We start from the raw sequence: 20,166 nt of genomic DNA on the forward strand, positions 1-20,166 counted from the left end.
ATGTCTAGCTTCTCAGCACAAAAAGAAGTAAAAAAGCACAAAGAAAGGACGACCCCGCAGCCCGGGCCGCCTCCCAGGCGTGTGCCCCGCCTGCCCGTCTGGTCTGTCGTGGATACCCCTCCTGCTGCACCTGCCCCCGCCCCCACCCCCGCCCCCTGCAGGCACCCCAGTCTGTGGCCCCTCAACACACGTTACAGCGAGGCTGTGGGAAGGGAAGGAAATAGCTTCCTGGGGCCACACCCCGGGTTGTGTGGAGACAAACCCTGTGCTGAAATCCTGACCGTGCTGCTACCTGGGAGCGCTGACCTCTCACGGGCTATTTAACCTCTCTGAGCCCCTTTCCTCGTCTGTTTGAAAAAAAGGGGTAAGAACGGCCTTGTTATTTGCACTGTGACGTTCCACCGAGTCACCTTGAACGTGAATTAGTGTGACTGAAACTGTTTCCAAAGGTTCCTGGGAGTCTCAGGCCACATTTCTGTCACCTGGTCAGGACAGGAAGGTGCCGTCTGTGACAAAGCGACAGCCATTGTGCCTCGTGCCTGGGGACCTGGCAGCGACTGTGCATGCCCCCACGAGGCCTCGCGGCCTTGCCCTTGGGAGCGCTAGGCAGCGTGAGTTCAGCACTCCACTTGGGGGCCGTGTCAAACGGTGAAACCCAGGCACAAAGTGCAGTGGAACACCAGGGCACCGGAGGGACCCCAAAAAGGACACTTGCCGGCAGTGCAGGCGCTGACGCAGGGTGGGAGCCTGAGGCCTGTGCGACCCCAGCTGCAAACGTGCACCTCGGACGACCCCAGTGTCTGGCGCTCTGGCCACGCCCACGAAAGGCCACGGGTGCCGGCTGGGGGTCACAAGTGCATGTCGGCGCGTAGGTGGATTCGAGCACAGGGAACATGTGAATGAGGAGGACCGACTGCACCTCCCTCGGGGCGTCCCTGGTGTTAGATGGAGGTGCCCGTGTCACCCGTGTGGGAGCTGAGGTCATCCACACTGAGACAACGCACCGTCCTGCCACCGGCTCAAGTCCCCTGCTACCCATTACCATCTAGCCGTTACCACGACAGGGTTTGTGAGAAACACCAACATCACCGGGGCCTCACTCAGCCTTAAGTGCAGTGGGTGCTGAGGTGAGGGTGGGGGGGTGGGTCTGGAAGAAACCCCAGCCCCTGCGAGAGCCGGGGGGCGGGGCGGGGCGGGTACCTGTCCAGCTCTCCCTGCAGCCTCTGGTTCTCGCTCGCAGCCACAGCGTTCGTCCTCTGCTCCTGCCTCAGCGCCTCCCGCTCGGTGGTCAGCGCCTTCTCCAGCTCCTCCAGCTCCGCCTTGTGCCTCAGCATGTCCTCGTGCCTGCCGGGGGGGGGGGGAGGCGGGGGGAAGCGTGCCTGCTGGGAACGGGTCCCCCAGAAGACTGCACAGCCCCCCACCCCCGAGGGCGGCTTCTCCCCGGGGCTGAGGAGGACAGGGATGAGCAGGGAGCAGGGCTGGACAGCAGAGACACGGGAGAACGGCAGTGGGAACAGACGTCCGGGCCAACGTCCAGGCCAGGCCAGCTCGGGAGGCGGGGGGGCAGAGTTCTCCTCCCACCCGACGTGTCTCCGTGGTCCTTCCCAGTCCCGTCCAAGCCGCCTTCCTCCACTAGCCCACTGGGAACACCTAGCCCGCTGGGAACACCTAGCCCACTGGGAACACCGTGACTGCTTTCTGAACTTCATGCCCTTCCCGTGGGCAGTTACATTTAGTTACGAGGTGGTTCCCTAAGCACAGAGGCATCTAAAAGAAGCCACAACATACACAGCTGAATGCAACAGCTAACCCCCCTTGCGGGGGCCTGGGTAAACCCTCCACCCGGCTCAGGCACAGCGAGTCCCCTGTCCTGAGTCAAGCCATGTGGGGGGGCCAGAGGCTTGCCTGGTGGGGCCCAAGCAGCTGTGGGAGCCACTTCTGCACACACACACACACACATGCACATACACACACCCCGTTCACTAAGGCACCCCAACCCAGCCCTCACCCTCCCCGACATCTTCCCCCTCGGCGTGGGGCTTTATTTCCTTCCTGTCTCAGTCTTCATGGTCCCCGAGCAGCCGTCTTGGGAGGGTGCTCAGGGCGCAGGGATGACCCCGGGCCAGCCCCAGGCCGCCCCTCCCGCCTGCTGGAGCTGTCTGTGTTCCGGGAGGACTTGGGAGCTCCCCCAAGGCCAAGGTGGTGACTGAGTCATCACCTTTCAATAGCCACCATTCGGGCAAATCCCTCTCCAGACCCCCGTCCTGCGTTTCTGCGCCCAAAGGCAGTCTGACAGAGACCACCCCGCCGGCCGCTGTGCGCACCTCTCCCCGAGCGCCTTGTGCTCCAGCTCCAGGTTCCGGTGCAGCGTCCGCAGGCAGCTGTGCTGGCGGATCAGGGCCTCGTACTCGGTGGACTGGTGCTCGTGCAGCGCGCCCAGGTGTTCGTGGTCCTGCAGCAGGGCCTCGTAGGCGGCCTTCAGCTGCTCCTGCTGCTTCTGCGCGTTCTCCAGCTCGCTCTCCTTGGCCGCCTGCTGGTTCTGCAGCAGCGTGTACTGCACGGTGAGCGAGGCGCTCTGGGAGGTCAGGGTGGAATTCTCCACCTGCCGGGAGGGAGAAGGGGATGATGCCTCGCTGGGTGCAGACCCCGGGGAGCCGCAGACCCCAGGGAGCCACAGACCCCGAGTCCCCACATGTTGTAAGGGGTCAAGCGCAGGTCCAGGGCAGGAGCCAGGTCCAGGGATCCTTGGGGCAGGCAACACCCAGCTGGGCCGAGGACAGTTCCACCGGGACAGCGTAAATGAACTGTCGCATGACGCTCAATGCGGCCCTGCGCCCCTCTCCGCAAAAGTGACCTCTGGGGCAAATTATGACCTTTCCCTGGTAAGCTCCTTGGCTGCCCTCTTTGACTACTTATAAAAGCCTACTTAGAAAAAAGTAGGCACAAAATCAGTCAAGATATCGAATACCTGAACACCACTAACCAATTACAGCTGGTACTCACAGGACACCCACCCAGACACAGCCCAAACCCCCAGAACACGGAGGAGGAAGGAACCCATCCCCACTCGCTCGGGGGCCAGAGTTGCCCTGTTATCGAAACCAGACAACATGACAGCCACAACACAAACCCAAATACAGTCCCACGTCTGTTTTATTTTCATTAAAGAACCACCCCCAACCTCTCCGCGCAGTGGTTGGTTTCCTGCGTGTTGTCCCTGTCCATCAGTTACCTGTTCTCAAACGCTTTTCTCAGGAACCGCACAGATGCACGGTAGCTCGTTTCCCCAGTATCTGCTACCTGCAGCTACAGACCAGCACCCTAACCCCTGTGGCCTGGAACCCCAGTTTGCCAGACGTGCTCAGTGGCCCGGGAGCCGCTTCGTGCCCCCCCTTCCTCATGGAGGGTCAAGGCCACGCAACTTTAAAGAGGCCCTGCAGGTTCTGTGGGGGAACCAAACTTAGTTGACCCCAGAATCTCTCTCCTAATAATGGGTCTGGGAACAGACTCCGGGAAGCAGACGAGACTGCAGGAAAAAGGACGCTTTCAGCCCCAGCAGCCACGGGCTCACTCACCGAACACAGCGTGTCAACCCGTCCCCGCCTCCAAGGACCCTGGGGCTGGGAACCACTGTTTACAATGAGCCCATTAAAAATAAAACCGAACAGAACCCCCAACTGCCCCCTCCCCACCCCCCACCACACTCTGTCCTGCTTGTTGGGAGTCGGCAAGCCCAGGGCTGGTCTGCAGACCAGAGCCACCTGCCCCGCCCTCACCTGCAGCTTGGCCGTCTGCGTCTGCAGCGTGGTGTTGTGCTCCTGCAGGAAAGCGCTCTGTTTCTGCAGCGTCAGGATCTGGCTGCTGAAGGCCACGTTCTGGGTCTCCAGGTGCTGCAGCTGGTCCCTGAGCAGCTGCTTCTCGGCCTGCAGGGCCGCGTTCTGGGGGGAAGCATGGGGTCGTCACACACCGGCTGGCACATGGGCCTTGGGCTGTGAGGGGCCCTCCTCAAGAGTTGGTGTTTTGGGGGCCAAAGCCAGGGTCCAGCAGGTCAGAGAAGCAGCATTTCCCCTCTTGGAAAAGGCAGTCAACAGAACTGGGGGCGGGGAGAAAGGCCCCAACACCTCTTTGGGGGGGCATGTGCTTTCCAGACAGAAAAATAGTCCTGAAGGGGGTTCTGCACAGACCCGAGCACGTGAGTGCGAGGCGAGGGCGAGCTGGAGCGGCAGCTGCCCCCCCTTTCCCTCATTGGTGCGTTTCTTCTGTTTCCTGCTGGATACCTGAGAGCACCCGATGAGCTGCTCGTACAGCCTCTCCCCCTCGGCACCGACAGCAGGTGGCACGGAGCGGCTCGTGTTCCACAGGCGGGTAAACACCTCATTAAATACACCACCAGCTGGGCCAGGAGCCGGGGCGCGTGGGTCACAAGGTCACGTGGGCCACCTTACTAGCATGGGACTTGGGTCAAGTCTCAAACCCTTCTGTCCCAGCCTCCTCATCCGTCGGATGCTGAGAACTGTCACTGCCTGCTTCCCACCACCATCAGCAGAGTGGAATAAAACCAGGGGCTCAGATGTCCACTGACCGACCTTCCCCTACAGGGCCAGACAGTAAACGTGTGGGTGCACCAGCCACGTGGTCTGCACCCCAACCGCTGAGCCCAGCTGCCGCTGGGAAGGCAGCCCACCGGACAGGTGAACAAAAGCACAGGTGTGTCCCAGGAACACCTCAGTTACAGAAGCAGGTCGACCCCCGTGGCTGGCTGACCCCCGGGACACAGCTCTGACACACGCAGGAGGGGCACGCAAACACGGTCTGGGGTATAAGCTACAGGCCGACTCTGAGGGGCAAGCAGGGGGCCAGTCGCCGTGGGAAAATGTGAGCGCGCCCCCCTGTGGTGGAAATGCCGAGGGCAACTGCAGCGAAAACGAGCTCCGAGGACTTGCCAGGACAACTCAGCAAGTGTCCAGCTGCACCCGGACACGTCTCAACCGATTCTACGCCCGGTGCCCCTTTCAGGGACAGCCAACTCACGTTCCGCTCCAGCTCGATGGCCCGGTCCTTCACGCGCAGCAGCTCCATCGTGGCTTCCTTGTGGCTGGGCCCCCAGCTCTCCTTGCCCTGGTGACCGGCCGCCAACGTGCCCGCGGGGTGTTTCAAGGAGTTCTGCGAGTGCTTCCCCTCCTCCTGGTTCCGCCTGAGGACCTCACACTCCTGCTGCAGCTGTGGGCACGGGGGCAGGCAGGCCGGTGTGGGGCGGGAAGAGGCCCCGGAGACCTCGCCTCCTCTCCCCGCCAGGCCTCCGGTCCCTCCCTGGTGCTGCCCAGCCCCAGCGTGTGTGACTCTGAGACGCTCCCTCGGGAACCCTGCAGCTCAGCCACACCTGCTCCAGCACACGGGCACCCAGGCTGCGCCTCTGCTCCCGGGGGAGGGCTGGAAAGGGTGAGGAGGGGCCAGGACCCAGCGCTCGTCCCAGCCGGGACCCAGCACTCGTCCTGGACAGCAGCTCTTACCACCTGCAGCTGCTTCTGCAGCTGGTGGCTCAGGCTGGCCTTCGCTTCCACCTGCGCCTCCAAGGACACAATCTGCTCCTCCTTCATGGCCAGGGTCGTTTTTAATGCCGATTCATTCCTGCCCTCCAACATCCTGTGTTTTCTGGGAAATACGACGATATAACAGTATCATCTGTCTGCCTTCTCCACCCACAAGCTCCCGATCTCCCAGCTGCCACACGTCCCTCCCTCCAGCCGGCGGCTTCCTCTGGGCGGCGTCCAGCCCAGAACATCTGCAGGAGCCAAAAGCCACCGTCCAGAGCCCGCCGGGGATTCCCCAGGCCGGCATCCCTGTGACACCTTCACGCGTCACCAGGGCAGTTTACGGCCATCATTTTAGGGAGGAGCTGTCACCACGGCCTTTTACAGAAGGGGAAACTGAGTCTCCGAGAGGTTAAGCCATGTGCCCAAGGTCACAGGGCGGGGTGGCCACGCCAAGAGGATGTCACGTTATCTAACACGTGGGTCTTGTCAGTTTCAAGTCCAGCAAAAGTCTAGGATGTTGGGTTTCCTTGAAACAATGAGATCATTTGAAAAAGCACCGCGGGCAAAGACGGCAGTGAACTGGAAAAAGTAAAGGCTGGGGTGGGGGAGGGAGGGATGAGAAGGGGGAGTGGAGGACTGTGCGGGCAGGGGGACTCTCCCGGGTGGCTCTGTGATGCTGGACGGGCCACGCGGCGCTTGTCCCAGCCCACAGGACAGACAGCGCCGAGGGAGATCACCCGTGCGAACCAGGGCCTCTGGACGGGTGGTGTGTCCCTGCAGGTCCAGCAGGCGTCACGCACCACTTTGGTGGGGAGTGTTAATAATGGGCGGGGCCATGCCTACGGCAGAGGACGGGGCCACCTGGGAAATCTCTGTCCCTTCCCCTCGACTTTGCTGTGAACCTAAAACTACTCTAAAGGGTACGGTCTGCTGAAAATAACGAAAGCAGCCTTTTTCCTAGACAAAAGGACCTGCACTCTCTCCCCGGGGAGTCCCGTGGGGGACCGAGATCTGAGAGCGAGTGGACGCAGGCGATGAGGAGCACGGGGATGCGGGCATGAGCTGCCGGGCCCCGGGGCCACACGGCGGGGGCGGGGGTCCTCACATGTCGCTGCTGCTGTTGTCGTCCTGCAGCAGCAGCTCCTTGGAGAGCCCGGCCTTCTCCAGCTCCTGGCTCAGCTTGTCCAGCTCACTGGTCAGCTGCTGCGTCTTCAGCTTCTCCAGCACCAGGTCCTGCGGGGGCGAGGAGAGGATGGCGTGGGACGGGAGCCCCGCGGAAACGGCAGGGAGGGCTGGGCGCGGCCCTCCTCGCGGCCGAGCCGCCAACTGCCTTCCCACGTCAGAGCTGACGCAGGTGTCACGGGGGCCAGGCGGGCGGTTCCGGGGGATGGAGGGGGGTGGGGGCCGGTGAACCTCAGGGATGTCCCCCAGAGGGAAGGGGTGACCGCGCTCTCCCAGCCCCTTGCGTCGTGGGCGACCAGGCCACGGAGCTGAGAGTCAGGGTGGATCCAATGTGCCCCGAACACACGTTTTTGCAATACCCCTACATTCACCTGTGAGTAGTGCGTTCACATCCTCATGACCGCCTTTTCTGGGGAATAATGTAATTAAATGTTCATTGCAGAGAGTTTGGAATAAACAAAAAGTATCATAAGGAGGAAGGTTTCATCTCAAATCCTGGTTTTGATTTTGCAAGCACGCATAGGAGAGAAACGATGGAGTAAAATAAGCCACCTGGGGGCACTGTCATCTCTGGGCAGTGAGATACCAGCTGGTGTGCACCTGGCTCTTCTTACCTCCCGCAGCGTCCTGTTGAACCAGGAGAACCCTTGAAGAGGGCACACAGCCTCGCCTCTACCCAGAGGCATGCCCCTCGCGGCACGCCCCCCTGCACCTGCCCCGGGAGGGGCTGCCTGCACCCAGCTCACCTCTCTCAGGGTCGTCAGCGTCCGCGTGTGCATGGTCACTTGCTTGGTGAGGTCCCTGTTGTCCTTCTCCAGCTCCTTCAGCTTGGTGGCCGCGTCCCTGCAGCGGGCCAGCTCCTTGTCCAGGGCGCGGCTCTCCTTCTCGGCAGCGGCCAACTTGGCCGTGCTGTCGTCCAACACGGCGTCCTTGAGCTCCACCTGCTGCCACAGCCGCTTCGCCTCCTTCTCCAGCAGCTTCTTGTCCTTCTCCAGCTGGGCCAGCTCCTGCGCCAGGGCCTTCCGGTCCGTCTCGGAGCGCTCCAGCTGCTTGTTGGCGAGCCGCTGGGCCTCCAGGTCCCGCTGCAGGGTCTGGTTCTCCGCCTCCAGCTCCCCGAGCTCTCGCTCCAGGGCCTGCGACTTCTGGCCGCTGCTCTCCAGGCTCTGCTGCAGCCGCAGGTTCTCGGCGCTCAGGCTCTGGTAGCTGAGCTCCAAGCGCTCCGACTTCTTGCTCAGGGCCCTCAGCAGCTCCACGCTCTTCCTCAGCTCCTCCTTCTCCCGCTCCAGCTCCTGGTTCTCCCTCTCAATCTGCGCCATCTTGGTGCCCGTGAAGCGCAGGGCCTCCACCGCCCTGCGCAGCTCCAGGTTCTCCTCGTCCAGCTGCCTGTTGTCCCGCTCCAGCCCCTCCAGCCGCACCGACACGTTCTGCAGGGTGTCCAGGGACTTGCGCAGCCGCCGGTTCTCCAGCGTCAGGCTCTGGCTCTCGCGCTCCAGGGCGTCCGCTTTCTCTGTGGCCGCCGCCAGGGAGGCAGCCTTCTGGGCCAGCTTCTCATTCTCCTTCTCCAGCCGCTGCAGCTCCTGCTCCAGCTCCGCCGCCCGGTCCACCTTCTCCTTCACCTGCTCCAGGTCCCGCAGCAGCTGCTGCTTCTCGGACTCCAGCCTGCTCAGCTTGCCGCTGCTCTCCGTCACCGTCTGGTGCAGGGCTCTGTTCTCCTTCTCAACGTCCTTCACGCGGGCCTCGCTGCCGGCCTGTGACCTCTCCCGCAGCGACCACACTGTTTGGTGGAGGTGGTCCTTTTCTTGCTCGAGATCCTTGATCTGCGGGAAAGCACAAGGGGAGCGACACGGGCGGCCACGTGAGCACATCCCGGTGCTCGGGGCCCCAACTGGGCCACTGAACGTGGAGACCGCGAGAGACCACCACGCCCTGTCCCCGAAGGAAGCCCTAACACTCCCCAGAGGCCCGATACGGACATGAGGTGAAGGGCACGGGGGTCCCCAGCAAGACAATTACAGTCAAAACGCGTCCACAGCAGCCGGGACGACTGAGACACATAAACCGCATTCCCTCTCACGTAAACCGGTGAAAGCGGTTTCCCTTGGGTGGGGCTTTTCACCCCGCGCTGCAGGAGCCGGGCGAGCTGGCCACCCACCTCTGTGGCCTCTCCTACGCTGCTCTCCCCTGCCCCCTGCAGACGCCGCGCGTGATCTGCCCTCCGCCTCCAACCCTCTCCCGCTCCGCCCGCGGCCTGCAGCATCGCCGGCTCCTTCTCGCCCTCCCGGGCTCCGCGTGAGCATCCGCTCCCCAGGCAAGCCCTGCACCTGGCAGGGCTCCCTCCCTGGACCCACGTGGATTCGCTCAATAGCCCACATCGGCCGTCACCTGGCTTGCCGCCTGCCATTCTGCCTCCAGACTGTAAGCCAGATCAGGGTGGGGGCCCCGCCTGCCTTCTCGCACCGCCCCAACACCCCAGTGCTCTGCTGGAGAGGCCGAAACAGTCAAGCACTTGACACCCCGCCCCCCTGCAGCTAGCAGTGGCCAGGGGCCGGGTCTGGCGAATGACATGCCAACGGAGGGTCCTGGGGAGGCCTCCGCTCTGCCCCTTTCCCCTCCACCTCCTTCCTGCCCATTTCTGGGGATGGACAACAGCCGCTGCCCGGCACTGGGCTGCACTCCCTGGGCCTTCTCGGGCGTAAGCCCTGCAGGTTTGCTGGGCTCCTCAGTGGGATGCCGGACACTGGGGCGGGATCCCTCTTTGTCCTGCGGGGCTGCCCCGTGTGCTGAAGGACATTTAGCAGCACCCCTGGCCCCCACCTGCCAGGAGCACCCCCCTCTCTCCTCCCCAAGGCGTGGCGATCGAGAACAAGAGTGCCAGCGTCCCTGGGAGGCCAAGTCTGCCCCGTCGCCCTGCTGCCGATGTGAGTGGCAGCTGAGCGAGGAGAAGGGTAACCCGTGTGTCGCTGCCAAGTGCCCAGGGCGCAGCTCTGACCCCGGGCACACCCTCCTGCAGGCCTGGGGGGCCGTGCGGTCCAGACGGCCTACCTGCCTGGCTCGGTCAGCCCTCAGGGTCTCCATGTCACTCTGCAGCTGCTCCTTCTCTTTGATCAGCTCCTCGCCGAGGGTCTCCAGATCCTGGTTGCTCTGCTTCTCCCTCTCCAGCTGGGTCTGCAGCTTCTCGATCTGCAGGGCCCAAGACCCAGCCCGGGGGGAAGTCAGCTCCACACAGGGAGCCGTGTGTTAGAGCAAACCCGAGACCTGTCAGCCCCACAGAACGCGTTCACAAGGCCCTTTCTCAAGGGAAAAAAGTCCAGACCTCGTTCTGCCCGCTGCTAGACACCCCCACCTTCCGCCTGCTCCGGTTCTTGCCGCGGAACTGGGGCCCTTATTCCCGTCCACCCCGCGGGGCCTCGGAGCCCCTGGGCGAGCTCTCTAGGCTGGGGGCTGCTGCGGGCCCCCTGGCCCCGCGGGGCTTTCCGTCCTCCTTGCGGCACCGGCTCAGGCCCAGGGCTCGTGGGAGGCTCCAGGTGCCCAGAGCCCGCGGGTGCCAGCGGCCCGCCTCTCAGCCCCTGGGCGGCTCTTGGGTCCGTGAGACGAGCCCCCAAAGGGCTGCCCCCCTTCCTCTGAAAATCGGGGCTCTTGGCTGAAGGCGTGTCATCACAGGACGTCAATGCTGAGTCGCACGTGGGGAACGGGCACCCCCCTCCCCCCGTGGCCCCCACGAGCGGCGGCGTGACACACGGAAGGAAGTTAACGTCGGGGAACTATGGTCCACACAGATGTGTCAGTCGGGAGCAGCCTGCAGCCTGCGTGACACCTGGGGGGTGGGTGAGCCGCGCTGGCACAGGGGGTCCGGGCCTCCAGGCCTCTGTGTCCTGGCTCGGATGCCTGCCAGGGCGGCCATGTCGGCTGGACTTGTCCAGAGGCTGTGCCCGACCCCCCAGCTGTGCTCCAGGAAGGTCAGTGTCGGGCCACGCCCCCTGTGGTGCTCAGCCCACGGCTGCGAGGACCTGTCCCGTGCCAGGCTCCGGAGGGAAAGCACACCCGCCCGGGGTCAGGGTCAGGACAAGTGTGGCCAGGCCCGGGCGGGCTGAGCGGGAAAGGAGGCCGAAGCACACACCGGCAAGGGAAGGGCCACCCTCCCAGGGCTCCGGTGCTAGACATGGGCAGCTCTGGTCTGGGGACTGTGGCACCTCCCTCCCCCCCAGGGAGGCCAGGACATGCCTCCCAAGGGCTGTGGCAGGGCTGCCCCGGGCCCCACCAGGGAACTGATCCAGAGAGGAAGCAGGAGGGCGGGGCTTGAGAGACAGGGGCTAAGGAGTCATGTCAGGTGGGTGCATGCAGGGGAGGGACCGGAGTGGACACCAAGGGCGGGAGGAAGGTCAGTGGTCACTTCTGGGACCTGCCCACCTCTGGGGCCTGCCGGGAGCTGGGCCAGAGAGGCTGCCTCGCAGGCCTTCTGTGGCGGGCCCCGGAGGACCTGCTGAGCTGGAGGCGCTCACCTTTCTAAAGGTCCATTCTTTTTTATCTTGGCCGAGGTCGAGCCACCATGTACAAAGACCTCTCCTGTGCCAGCCCCACGTGAATCTAAGCCACCCACACTGTCTAGCTGGTCTCCCTGCGTTGCCCTGCACCGAGAGACGAGACAGGAGACGGGCATTCGCGCATTGTCCCACGAAGAAGGGACGAGCTGTTTGGCAGCTACCCTGCTGCGCGGCGGACAATGCTTCAAAGGGACAGGGGTGGGTAACCGAACCTCGGGCGTCCCGGGGGAGGTCTGGGGAAACCACTGACGAGCCCCACCCGGGGATAAAGTACAGGCAGAGCTGTGACTAGCAGAACCCCCGGTCTCCCGTGTGCAGCCGGGTCCCCCCCACTGCCGGTGCAGCCTCAGCAAAGGACGCTGGCGGCTCCCGGGGCAGGCGCCCAGATGCCCGGAAGCACCAGTCCTATGGGGTGGTCAGCGAGCAAGAGGGCTCTTGCCCTCACCCTCGTCCAGGGTCCAGTCACCGGTCAAGGTGCTGTGTTCAGAGCCCACAATGCAATGTGCCATCATGGTGTGGCTGTATGTACTGATGCCCTCCAACCCGGGAGGGCCAATGCGTGGAGACAGTCCCTAGGCTCCCCACGGCCCTTCCTGCCACGTGAGTGGGGGTCCTCGTCGCTGCAGCACGAAGGCTGGTTTGTGTCCGTCCCCCCGACGTCTGTCTTCTGCAGCGCTACGGGGAAGACCCAGGGGTTCCCTGCAAGGCCAAGGCCGTTCAGCCCTCTCTCCTTCCTCACCCCGTCCACCGAAAGGGAAGAGCGAGCTCGGACCTTGTTCTACCGCCAGCAGTGCCCTGAAGCGGCCCGTCAATGGTCCCCCACACACCCATGCCCCCGCCCCTGACACTTTCTGACAGGGCCCTGCCCTCTGTCCATCACGCACGTGCTACGTGCTGGACCCCAGACGATCCTCACAGCACCTGTTAGGTGGGTACCTCACTGACCCCACTTCACAGTCGAAGGGCAAAGAACTCAATCCTGTCCGGGTCACACTGGGGCAGGGAGGAGTTGGGCCGCCGTGTGAGCCTCCTCAGGGATGACTCCTGCCCCCATCACAGCTGCCGCTGCACCGGACTCTGCACTCCTCCCGGCTGTGCGTGCTTGGCAGCACCTGGGTGCTCCACCTGGCTGCCCCCCTGCCTCCGTGTCCCAGTCACACCCTACCCGCCGGGTTACCTTCTTGCTGAGCTGCTGGTTCTCCTTCTCCAGCTCCCCGCACTTGAGGCTGCTCTCCTGCAGCGCCAGGGCCGTGTCCCGCAGCCCCTGGACGGCGCTCTGGAGGCTCTGGTTCTCCTTCTCCAGCTTCAGGATGCGGCTGGAGGCGCACTCGTTCAGCTCGAACACGAACGACTTCCTGGAGGCTGAGGCACGGCGTGGGGTCAGAGCCCGGGTTCCGGGGGCCCCGGGCCCGAGCCCCAGGTCTGAGGGGCCCGGGGTGGTCTCCCCGAAGGTCAGTGGGGGCCCTCCTTTTTTCAGGGGGTGTGTTGCTGTCGGCACCCGAGGCTCCTCAGGCGGTCACGGCCCCTCTGCTGGCTCAGCTGGGGTCCGAGAGGGGAGCAGCCCAGAGCTCAAGAAGGAGGCAGGGGACGGTGGGGAAGCCAACGCAAAAGATCAACACTGTGGAACTGCTGCTGGGACCACTTTTCACAAGTTGCCGGCCTGACTGTCAACCCAGGACTGCAGAGACCAGCCCAGGTGACACAGACGGCGTTTTCCAGGCCAGCCGGAGCGGTGGGAGTCTGGGTGGCTCAGCCGGGGGGCAGGGGGCGGGGACAATTACTGACACAGAGGCTACAGGCTGCCTGTGCCCAGTACCTGCCATCCCTGGACGGGGTCCTTCAGGCTGAGATTTCACTTGTAATCTCACAACTACACTGAGAAAAGAATGAGGCAGCATATCGCAAGTGGTTTAAAAATTCTAAGCGAGATGAAAACATGAGTTAAAGATAGAGAAAAGCAGATTTTCTACTTTGCTCTTTTTTTAATTTTTTAAACTTTTTAAATTTTTGTTTAAGATTTTATTTATTTTTAGAGAGGGAAGGGGGGAGAGAGAGAGAGAGAGAGAGAGAAACATCAATGTGCAGTTGCTGGGGGCCGTGGCCAGCACCCCAGGCATGTGTCCTGACTTGGAATTGAACTGTCGATGCTTTGGTTCACAGCCTGTGCTCAATCCACTGAACTACGCCAGCTAGGGCTTCTACTTTGCTTTTAAACAGCCTGACCGCAGACAGAAAAGGGAGCGCAGACCTGAGAAGGACGAGGGGTGCCCGGCCCCGCACTGCCAGGACCAGGTGCAGGACTTCAGGTAAGGGTGGGGCCTTCCCAGGACGAGTGTGTATGCGAGCCCTTGAGAAAGGGGTCGGGCTGCTCCCCTCCCCCGTCCCTCCAGCGCCACACACTGGGTCCTGGGAGCCTGACCACACTGATAATTCAATTGCTAATACAGCTGCACCCAGCCTGCTTCTTACTCATCACCCGGGGGCTAGAGTTATGTAGAGGGGACGGCTTTTCAGTGCAGGCACGTGAAGCTGGCAACAAAATGTGTGTGTTCAGCAATGCTGGGCGGTCCCAGGGACGAAGATGTGTCTGCACCCGGCCTGAGTTCCCACCTTCCACCAAGGACAGTGGTGTGGACTCTGGGAGCTGGAATATGCTCTCTAGCCCCCAGGCCACTGGCAGCTCCACCGCTGTGGAGTGGGCGGGCCGCCCTCGGCCCTACCTCTACCCCAGCGCCAACCACACGTAAACACACACGTTCTCAGCACGTGAACACACGTGAAGGGCCTCATCCCGACAAAGCTACACATGACACTGACCAACCACAACTCCCCCCAGTCCACAACCTGTGACCACCTGGACGGTACCTGTGCAGCCCAGGATGGAGTGCACCATTTTAACCATTTGTTTCTAAGGGGACGGTTCCGCGGCACTCAATACGTCCCTTTGTTCTGCAACCACCCCCGCTGCCCACCCCCAGACTCTCGCTGCCCCACACCGGAGCTCTGCGCTCACGGAAAACAGTGCTGAAGCTTCTCCAAGTTCAACAATGGAACCGATTACAAGCTCGTTTCCTCTTCCCCAGAGGCCAGGGCCTCGGAGGCTAGGATGATGACACGACAGTTTCATGGGAAAACCGCCGACGGCTCTTCACTGGGTGCTACGCGCACCGGCACCCCAAGAGCCAGAGTAACGTTTTATCTCCCAGTAAGGGAAAGGCGGCAAGAACCGCCGCCCGGCTCTGTGCGCCGAGGGCCGGGCGCAGGGCAGCGCTGGGCCGTCCCCTCTCACAAGACACGCACGGCGACCCTGGGAGGCAGCTTCACGACCCCCTGTCGCAGGTGAGAAAACTGTGGTTTGCAAGAGGCCGCCTGGCGAACCTGGGGGGGACCCAGGACTGTAAGCCAGGTCTTTCCGACCCAGGAAGCCACGACACCATCCACACAACACACTCATGCTTTGTTCACAAGCTGCCAGCTAGGCAGCAAGAATTGGGGACACGAAGAGTAAGTGACGGTCACCGACCTGACGGGGCTCACAAACTATACTGAGCAGTCTGAGGCGGTGAGGCTTTGCCACGCCGTGGGCCACCCTGGTCTCTAGCAGGAATAGTAAATACACTTGGCCTGAGCGGGTCCCAGCCAGCCTGCACCGCTCCTGTGTTCCACCAGGGGGCAGTAGTCCTCCCCGAGGAGCCTGAACTCCCAGAGCCGGGAATCCCCATGACCCCCACCTGAGCCCCAGCAGCGCCAAACCGCAGAGAGAAACTTCGCACACAGATGAACAGTTTAATGACCCGATTTCAGGTTTGGAGCTGGTGGGACCCTTTGAAGGGCAGGAATATCCAGCGGCTTCAACAGCCTTTCCTTGATGCTTAGGCATGTTGACCAGCAATGAAAAAGCACCCCTAACCCCGCCAAAGCAGCCAGGGGCCGCCCTGCACCCGGCCGGGAGCTCAGGAAACAGCCACTTGCACTCTCAGGCGCACGTGGGCTATTTTTGAACACAGGAACTGGCCCATTGTTTGCTGAGCGCCGAGGCTTCCTGCTGCACTGCGGGCCATGCCCCACCCGCTGTCCCAGGGCCAACCGGACACTCGTCGTGGGTGCTGGGCCGGGGCGCAAACACCAGAGGGAGAGGGAGAGGGAGAGGCCTGGGCCCCGTGAGAAGCAGCCACTCAGAGCTCCTGCCCAGGGCGACAGAGAATGACTGCAGCTCTCTCGCCCAATTATGCAAATGAATGGAGGAAATGACGCCCAGGGTATATTTATAGTGGGGATTAGTGACTGCTGGGGACCTCTCCTGCCACCCCGAGCTTTCCATCATCGGGGGACGGGTCTGAGAGGCCCTCTGGGCGTCAGTCAGTGTGCTGTAATCTGGAGGCTCCTGGGACTGTCCACATGGGGACCCAGAAACCTGGTAGCATGTCATCTGCATGTCCCGTCCTGACACCAAGGCCACCAGGCCCTTCCCGCTTTCCTCAGGGAGAACAAAAATGGAGCAGTTCCCAACGGCCCCTGAAGGAAATCCTATTTGTCTGGGGGGAGAATGGGCTGACACCCAAGATTCAGAGCCAAGGGCTTGGCTCCCTGGACTCGGGAGAAGCTGTGGGCCCCAGGGCCCCAGGGGCTGCCGCCTACCATCCGACAGGTCCGCATTCTTGGACAGCTGCTCCAGCTCCCAGCCCAGGTGGGCGGACTCGTTCATGCTCTGCTTCTGTGCAATCTCGAGGACCATGTTTTCTTCCAGCAGCTCCTCAATGCGTTTCTTGTCTGTGTCCCGGTCCTAGTGCGGAAAGAGGGGAGGGGTGAGGATGCGGCCCCTCTGGACAGCCCCTGGCCCCGCTCTGTGGGTGTGAAGTGGCACCCACTTGAGCCCAGGGACCCTCTGCGGTCAGCGGGTCCCCGTGTCGGCGCGGCACCACCCCAGCCGCTGAAGACCAGGGCAGGGCACAACCCTGGACCCCACCCCCCCGCCCCCCAACTCCGTGTCCCTCTCGGGGACGGCGGCAAGTGATACCAGCTCCAGGTCGTGAAGCTTCGACTTCAGCTGCAGGTTCTCCTTCTCCAGCTCGTGCACTTTGTCGCCCCGGGCCCGGGCGGCCGTCAGCTGCTCCTCCAGCATGGACTTGGTCTCGATGAGGACCATGTTGTCCTCCCTCAGCTCCTGGTCAGCAGGAACACACGCGAGAGCCGCCCGGTCAGCAGGCGCCTGGGATGGGGTCTGGGGTGGGGGGCGGGCGGTGGCGTTCTCCGAGGCCCCTGGACCAAAACTGCCCCCCGTCCGGGGACAAAGCGGCCGCCGTGGGAAGGCCCGTCTCCGAGTTTCAGCCCCTGCCCCTTTCTCAGCCCGGCCAGACGGACTTTCTCTATGGAAAAAGTACTATCTCCAAATCAAGAAAACACTTAAATGCCGGAAGGAAACACTTCCTCAGGGTGTCCTTTGTGCTGGCCACGGCGTGACAGAGTTTCGTCACCTTGTCCGGCTGGACAAATGCACCTGCTGACAGACAAGGGGCTCCGCTGAGCCCCGTTTCCGGCACAGGGAAGGGGCGGGGCGCAGAGTCTGCCCCGGGTCTGAGGCCGAGTCAGGCCTCTCGACCTCGTGTCCGCCCCACTGGCCCGGGTCCTGGGAAACCACGGCCGTTCGGACGAGCCTTTGTTCACGTGCTGCTCCCGTCTGAACATTTTACACGCGTGCTCCGGGAAAACCACCGTCTCGGCAGTTTCCTACGGATGAGGAGCCTGTGGGACACAACCACCAAACAGGCACTGCGGGCCTACTGTGTGTCAGGCACGTGCTGGGTATGGAGTGCGGCGCTGGGCTCTCAGCCTGTCACGGGCACCCAGCACGCCCGGGGAGGGCGTCGGCCCCTCCGCCTCAGCTCCACGCCCTCCCCGCAGGGCCCTCCTCGCAGGGCCCTCCCCACAGCACTCAGAATCTCGGGGCACCCAGTCTCCCCGAACGCCTTCACAGGTCCCGCACGTGCCTACTTCCCTGCACGGGCCAGAACCCCAGCGGCCTGGTCTTTGTGACCCCGCCGGACCCACCTGGGCACCCTCTTCCTGCCTGTGCCCGGCCCTGCACCAGGGGCTCGCTGGCCCTGCCTCATCCACTCCCCACAAGGGCCCCGGGAGGGAGGCAGGGGCCGCCCCGTCTGACACGTGAAGATGGTGACTGGGGTGAACTAAGGAATGAGCCCGAAGTCACAAGACCGGGGAGGGGGGATGCTGGGGCTTGGACTCGGGCCGGAGAGCTCCGGACCTGCCGCCGCCGCCTGCCACCCGCCACCCGCCCTGGAAGAGCCTGCAGGGGTTGGAGGCCGTGAGTGACTGTCAGCGACGTGAGCCGGAGGACAGAGAGGCGTTTCGGACTCGAAGAAGGCCCAGGTCCCCCTCTTTGGCCACTGCCCCCCACCATTCTCACCACGTGCTCCAGCCGGTCCACCCACCAGCACTCCCCAGGACCACCATAATCCTGGGCCCTGAGCTCCCACAGGGCAGTCTGCCCCTTCGGCCCACAACCAACTCCTACCCCGCCCGCACAGCCCAGCCGGAGGTGCCCCTCTGAGGAGCACGTGCAGCTCCACCCTGTCTCCCCTGCTGCGGCGGGCACTAGGGGGCACACTCCGGGGCAACACTGAGCTGGCCTGGACTGTCTCCCCCCACCCCCCGAGGCTGTGAACTCTGCAGGGCAGGACTATTCTGGATCTGCTCTCCCGGGCCCCCCGGAAGTGTCCAGTAACCCCGAATCACGCCGTGAGGGCGTCACAGGTGGCGTGGGCAGCGGGCCCCCAAGGACCTGGGCATGGGCAGGGGTGTGCAAGCATCCAGAGCAGAACAGAACACAAGGCAAAAGGAGTTCCAGCTACTATTCACGCGTGCCTCAGTTTTCTGGAGGTATCAGCTTTCACCATCAGCGAGGCAACAGAAGTTGATCTGAATTTGCTCTGCATGCCCCGCTGCCTCAGAAGTGAGAGGCCAGGCCCCCAGAAGCGGGCAAAGGGCTTGGCCTGGGAGAGGGGGAGCACCTCTGGCCGCTGCCCACAGCCAGCCGGCCTCCCGAGGACCTTGACCCCAACTGAACTGGGAGGCTATTTAAAGGCTTGACCCAGCCCAGCGAACAGCTGAGGGGCCGTGTTTAGGAAGCACAGGCCAGGCCTGCTGTCTGGTCCCCGAGAGCCACCCTGGTGACTGGGGTGGGGACGGGAATGGGGACACGGGCCAACGGCTCCCACTCCCAGGCCTGCCGGGGGCATGACTAACCGTGGGGCCCAAAGCGAGAGCAAGTCCCTCGACCGGGGCCCCCCTTCCCGCTGCGGGCGGGTGTGGGGGGCTGACGTGACAGCGCAGGTGGAGCACGCCGCGCTCCACGCCTGAGGCCCAGGGAGCGGGCTGCCCACCCGTCACCACCACGCCGGGTCCCTGCGAGCCCGTCCGCCCAGGTGCTTCCAACGAGCAACAGGCAGACACCCGTTGCTGGGGATGGGGCGTCCTGACCCCAGCCAGCTACAAACATGGCGGTGGGAGCAGGGGTCAAAGGGACAACTGGGTCCTTCTCACTGCACTCAGGGCCACAGCACCAGGGGCCGGCTGGGAACCAGCCCAGCGGTGCCCTCGGAGGGGAGACTCTGGGTCGTCCGACTCAGAACAGCAGAGCCCCTGCTCACTCCATGGAGGCGAACCCTCCCTGCACCGCCCCTGCTCACCGGTTTGCTGCAGTCAGTTGGACCTCAGAGAAGCCTGGCCAGGAGTTAGCCCCCCCGCCCCCACCCCGGGGACCTGGCGGGCTGCACCACAGACTGAACAGCAGCTCTGTTCCACTCCCACTCCTCAGTGGGCGGAGTGCTTTCTAAATGCCCCAGACGTCCCTGAGGAACACCAAGTCCCCGTGGGAACACAGGACCGAGGACTTCCAGGCAGTCAGGGCTGGGGACGCAGGTGCCCGACTGCGACCTAACGCCCAGGGGCCGTCAGGAGGTGCCCGAGACCGGGGCCTCCCACGGCGTCTGCTGCTGCGGCTGTCTTCACCCCCCACCCCTTCCAGGGCCCCCAGTTTGCCTCTGTCTCCATGACCCCACCCGTTTTCTCCTTCCTCCTTCGCAAGGCTAAGGTCCTGGAGGCAGTCGGAGGTGTTTCAATGCCAGATCCACCTCCTCACCACCAGTGACAGTGAGCAAACTATTAATCCGCAGGTCTGTCACCTGGGAACCAGAGGCGGGGTGGCCGCTAAACCTCGCCGGGCCACCCGGAGGCTCAGATGCGACGACGCCATTAGAGCACGGCACAGACAGCCCCTGCGTGTGGACGAGCCCCACCAGCGGTTACCGCCGCCCGGGCCAGAGCCCTCGCCGAGCACCTGCGCGGGCCAGACCACAGGTGTGTGCGGGACCAGAGAGGACACGCTCTGGGCTTCTCGGGCCCTAGGTCTGGGACAGCTGCCCGGCTCTGCAGGCGCAGCAAAAGCAGCCAGCATGTGAGAGTGGGTGGGCCGGGTTTCACCCTGGACTGACCGTGCCGTTTGGCACCGAGGACTCCGACTCGAGGTCAGGAAAACACAAGACTGTCTTCAAGGAGCTCCCGGTGTGGGTGGGAGACAGACAGGAAGACGTGTCATGACGACGTCACGTGGTGGCCGCTGCCCAGAGGTGAGGGGTGAACAGGAAGTGTGAGCCAGGAGGCTGGGGGGCGAAGCTGGCAGGGCTTGGCCGCCCGTCCGCCCCTCCTCTGGCCCTGTGCTGGGCGTCGAGGGGCCCAACGGGGGCCCGGCTGAGCCAGAGCAGAGCTCCTCAGGGGACCAGAGTGAGGGAGGGCCAGATGGGGCAAAGGGTGGGTCTGGTCCTAAGAGCGATGGAGAGGTGCCTGAGGAGCTCAGGAAGGCCGCTCTGGCAGAAGGACAAAGGAACATGAAC

At 63.5% G+C, this 20,166-nt stretch overlaps 1 protein-coding gene across 2 annotated transcripts in view; it reads right to left on the reverse strand.

Moving 5' to 3' along the window:
• Positions 1 to 20,166, reverse strand: part of CCDC88C (coiled-coil domain containing 88C) — a 108,959-nt gene that overhangs the window by 20,047 nt on the left and 68,746 nt on the right. For both annotated transcript variants that reach the window (XM_045822361.1, XM_045822362.1), the window contains 11 exons: positions 16,275 to 16,421; positions 15,896 to 16,040; positions 12,435 to 12,619; positions 9,759 to 9,896; positions 7,463 to 8,533; positions 6,640 to 6,767; positions 5,511 to 5,652; positions 5,032 to 5,220; positions 3,777 to 3,938; positions 2,325 to 2,602; positions 1,201 to 1,344 (listed from right to left, as the gene is read on the reverse strand). In XM_045822361.1, coding sequence (XP_045678317.1) covers positions 1,201 to 1,344; positions 2,325 to 2,602; positions 3,777 to 3,938; positions 5,032 to 5,220; positions 5,511 to 5,652; positions 6,640 to 6,767; positions 7,463 to 8,533; positions 9,759 to 9,896; positions 12,435 to 12,619; positions 15,896 to 16,040; positions 16,275 to 16,421 — 2,729 coding nt within the window. The remainder of the gene's footprint in view (positions 1 to 1,200; positions 1,345 to 2,324; positions 2,603 to 3,776; positions 3,939 to 5,031; positions 5,221 to 5,510; positions 5,653 to 6,639; positions 6,768 to 7,462; positions 8,534 to 9,758; positions 9,897 to 12,434; positions 12,620 to 15,895; positions 16,041 to 16,274; positions 16,422 to 20,166) is intronic.

This window comes from Phyllostomus hastatus, unplaced genomic scaffold (assembly GCF_019186645.2).
Source record: "Phyllostomus hastatus isolate PE091 unplaced genomic scaffold, TTU_PhHast_1.1 phas_scaffold_501, whole genome shotgun sequence".
Classification (NCBI taxonomy): domain Eukaryota; kingdom Metazoa; phylum Chordata; class Mammalia; order Chiroptera; family Phyllostomidae; genus Phyllostomus; species Phyllostomus hastatus.